At 38.6% G+C, this 4,516-nt stretch overlaps 1 protein-coding gene across 1 annotated transcript; it reads right to left on the bottom strand.

Annotated features, from left to right (window-relative positions):
- Positions 1-278: 278 nt before the first annotated feature.
- On the bottom strand, positions 279-1,863 carry LOC108337683 (RING-H2 finger protein ATL11). The gene has a single exon (XM_017574258.2). It carries the CDS (start codon positions 1,655-1,657, stop codon positions 488-490), a length of 1,170 nt encoding a protein of 389 aa, XP_017429747.2. The 5' UTR covers positions 1,658-1,863; the 3' UTR covers positions 279-487.
- Positions 1,864-4,516: the final 2,653 nt, after the last annotated feature.

Below are 4,516 nucleotides of genomic sequence, written 5' to 3'. Positions count from 1 at the left end.
ACTTTATAATTAATATTCCGAAATATACATTGTAAAAATTTATTTTATCGATATATATAATTAAACTTCCGAGATTTGATCATTTATATGTTAATATAAGATAACCAAATCAACAAATTTGCCAATAATATTGAATGAAAGTTATTAAACCAGATTCTTTAACATATTGGATCCAAGAAATAAATTACTTCACAAAAATTAATAATTCTTTAACATATTTATTGGATACAATAAATAAATCACTTCACAAAAATTAATAATTTTTAAAGGGTTTAAAAATTTAGAAGTATAATTGAATTTTACATTGTCTTTTCCTTTCTTTTTCAGGAAATATGTCTCTGTTTTGAACGAACTTACAAATGATATAAATCCAAATCTAAAAAGTTGAAATGGAATACTATGAACACGAAATCTATGTATATATAAAATGATAATAAGAAATTAGAGGTGATTTGTATGCACACCAAATGTCTCTCGAATCTCATCCTCAATCTCTGGTAAATAAAAGGTCAGAGGAACGTTCTCCCACGTCCACTTCATCCTTCATCTTTGTTGACTTTGCTGATCTCCCCGAACCGGTTCTGCCCCAAAACGGTGGGGTCCACATAAACCCCCACCGGTCCAACCGCCCATCCCCACCGAACCGCTCGTATCGCAGATAGCTTCTCCCCACACTCCTCGTTCTGTAACCCCTCCTTCCACTACTCTGCCGCTCCCACGTCACCCCACAACTCTTGGTCCGGTTCAGCGTCCCAGAACTCATTAACTGGTTCCTCACATCCTCTGGCAACCGCAGTGTGAACCGCTCACAGTCCTCTCCCGGTCGAACCAGAGAATGACCCGTTGAATGGGAGCGCGGAAACAGCCTTGAAACTCCAAAACCCGTCGATCTAGACCTAACGGGACCGACTCGGTTCGGATCATCTAAACTAAGAGGTTCCGTAACTATTCTGTTTCGTTCACCTTCACCTTCACCTTCACGGACAGGATTGATGTAATTGGGATCATAATCGGGCTCTGCGTTTGGCCCGTTGGGCCGGGCCGAATCCGGAATGTGAATCTCAACGGGAGGAAGCGCGTCCTCGGGTTTCGGCGAGAGGTTGGCGCGGCAAACGGGACAAGTGGAGTGATTCACCAACCATGCATCGATGCAATCGGGATGGAACACGTGGCAGCATTTGGGGATCAAACGCAACGTTTCGTCGTCGCGAAACTCGTTGAGGCACACAGCGCATTCCAGCGTGGCCTTCCCGATCTTCAGGGCTTTAACCTCTGAGTACACGAACGTCGGGAACGTGTCCACGGTCGCCCGGTCGAGCCCATGATGCTGCCGCCGCTCCATCCCGCCGGCGATCGCCACGGCCAGGTCGAGCCTCCCCCTGATCCGGCGCTCGGCGCATTGGCGCGTGTAGATGGACACGAATCCCAAAGCGAAGAAGACGACGACGAGGATCACGAGAACCGCAGCCATGGTCTTGTCGAACCTTAGTCTCGTGAAAGGATCCAACTGCGACGGTGACGGAGGCGAGTTTTGAAACTGTGCCGTGACCGGCGGCACGAGAAGGAGGATAAGAAGGCAAAAACGTGCAGGATCATGATACAGATTCATGATCCGCGGTGCAGGTGGAGGTGCAGGGCATTCCATGTGGATGCCCATCGGTGATGATCATAAAGGTGAGTGAGTGCAGGTGGATTTTGCTGCAAAAGCAAGTGAGGAATGTTTATCGCATGAGAAAACCTAATTAATAGCCACAGTACGTGTTAGTGATTGCAGCCTGAGTTTTTTTATTCATTCTAAGATGAGGATTTGAGAATATAGTAATGGGTTTTTCTTTATGTTTGATAACAAATTACATAACATACGACTGTTGAACACTTTTTTAATGTTTGGAAGGTGACAATGTGTTAAGGATATGGCTTTTGATGGAGTCGTAGACTTTACTCTCCGAGAAGGCACGATACAAAGGTAGGGTAGACTTGAAATGATTGAGTTCTGGGTTTTGACTTCTCCAATCTTTTGTGGGCCCGCCAACGATGATTTTAAAAGGTTTCCGTTACGGTGTTTGCTGCGGTTTTCAGACGCAGTGTACCACTAAAAATCAAAATTGTTCGTTATATGTGGCCCTGCCACCGTTCGTGGAAACGGTGCTCGTTAGGTTTTAAACTGTTAATTGTTAATTTTTTGTTCATTGTAGTTTTCGCTGCAACGGATTGAATAATGAGTGTTTGTTGTGTACGAAAATATACAATTGCGTCTCAGGGAAGCTTCGTCATTTTTCTTGTTTCTCCCGTAATCGAATTTTTCGTTGAGATTGGTATTGCATTTCATTTTTAGAGTTGTTTTATGCGCAGTATTCTACACTTTTATGAATATAGGCAAAATAATTTGATTTTCGTGAAAGCTATTTTAGATATAATTTTTAAAGTAATTATATAATTAACGTATTCATTTAGGACTATAGGCACGTAGTTCCTTTTGTCATTTTCTGGTTTTAAAACTATTTTTCATGCAGTTAATTATACTGTTTAATGAGAGAAAAATAGCATAAACGAGAACTTGAATATGGATGCTTTGCAGTAGGTAAAGAAAAGCCAAAATATTTGTGTAAACAAAAAAAGTGGTAACGTTTTATCGTATTGTAAATGACAGTTTGTGTGATTGAACGGACATTCTAATTAATTTTTAGATGGAAATAAAAAATATAATTTTTTAACAGAATTTTAAAATGTTTAGGAATGATAAATGAATTTAGATTAATAAATTTAAAAGTATTGATTAAAAGGGAGGTGTTGCCCATTACCAGCTGCCATAAATCCTAGAATTATACTCTTCGCACGTAGAATAATGTAGTGGTATTCAAATCTTAGAGGCAGACTTTTGCAGCTTATAATAATTCTATTAATTCGATCTAGATTAGTTTAATATTTACTGTAAAGTTGGAACTTAATATTACGATCTTCTTCATAGTTGTTTTACGGCTACAGAGATCTGCAACGGTAATACAATTTTGAATACGTGTTTAATTTTCTTTTATAAAATTTGACCTTATTGGACAATATTTTCTTTTATTTGTTGTAGTGTAATGAATAAAAGTGAGAAAGGTTGAATGTGAAGTAATGGCATACCCTTGACATAACCTAGCACATTCATGAAGTGTTTGAGACATTTATGGAAGATAGACCAAAATTCTTTCTCTTGGTCATCTTAAGTCATCATGAAGATTTATTAGAATAAGAATAATTTTGGGCCAAGTAATTTATATTTTATTTGGGCTTTGTATTTTGGGTCAAGTAATCTAGATTTTATTTGGATTTTGTATTATGGGCCTAGTAGTGTAGGATTTCAATTGGACCTTGTATTTTAGGCTAAGTAGAATAAGATTTTGACCAAACAAGTCAACAAAGGGACAAGGCCCAAAGTTGACTATGCTTGGGTGTCCAAAGAGGGTGTGTTGACCAAGGGGTCAACATTTTGGCTAAGCTTGGAGGACAAGGGATCAAGATTTCGTCCTAGAGATGAGGAAACTTCCCATTGGAGAGTTTTCCTCCTAGTTAGTGGCCATGTGTCACTCTAGGAATGGAGAGTTTTTCCATATGTAGTGGTCACATGTCAATCTCTCATTTGAGAGGATTTTGGCCACTTGTCTCTCTCTTATTGGAGAGGATTTCTCCTTTCTCTCCAAGCCAACTAAAGTTGCTCTTTTAATTAGGTTAAAGTTTCAACCCATTTTTGAGACACCTTAGCCTATAAATAGAGGTGCTCTCCATCATGTAATCACCTTTGATTTAGAGTAAAGTTATGTTGTCATTTTTGTGTCATACTACTCTTTTAAGGTCACCCTAGGCTAGAGCAACCCAAGTGACCTCCTCTAGCCACCTTCCTCCAAGAGTTGGTCCAACCTCTCTTAGAGAACCCTTAAACACATCTTTCATCACCGTACAACTCACCAAAACCATGAGCTATCAACACCTTTCACCACCACCAAATTCTACAATCTTCATCCATGAACTTATGACTTGATTTGCTTCTAGATTTGGCTTGTCCTAGCTAGAGCATTGCCATCATTTAGTATCAAGAGCCTTGGTTCTTCAAAGAGCTAAGTTTCTAACTTTCTTATTTCCTTTTTGTTTAATGCTTTCCTTACTCTTGTTATTGTGTTTTTTTTCATCTATCATTTTTTTTCTGCCAGTAAACTTTGACGATTTTCAAACTTAAAGTGCATCTACTCCAGTTGTCCAAAAAATACGTAAAAATACTCAAATGAAATCCCTTTGAGTTTAGTTTCAAACAAAAAAGAATCACTTCATTTGGAGTTCTGGAGAGAAATTTATGAGTAAAACACTCAGCAAAGGTCAAAGTTGTCAGAATGTTGTCATTAGTGTTTTTCAAGTTATGTTTTGTTAGTTTTGGCTAGTGTTTTGTGTTTTTTCTTTTTTGAGTCATTCCTTACTGTTTTGTGGGGTCTTTTATTGATTTATATTTGGTGCATTTCATTGATTGAGTCATTTTAAGTTT

The sequence above is a fragment of the Vigna angularis genome, chromosome 7, assembly GCF_016808095.1.
Source record: "Vigna angularis cultivar LongXiaoDou No.4 chromosome 7, ASM1680809v1, whole genome shotgun sequence".
NCBI classification, from domain to species: Eukaryota; Viridiplantae; Streptophyta; class Magnoliopsida; order Fabales; family Fabaceae; genus Vigna; species Vigna angularis.
The sequence above is the reverse complement of the archived record's forward strand: the minus strand, read 5'-3'. Positions and strand labels throughout refer to the sequence as shown.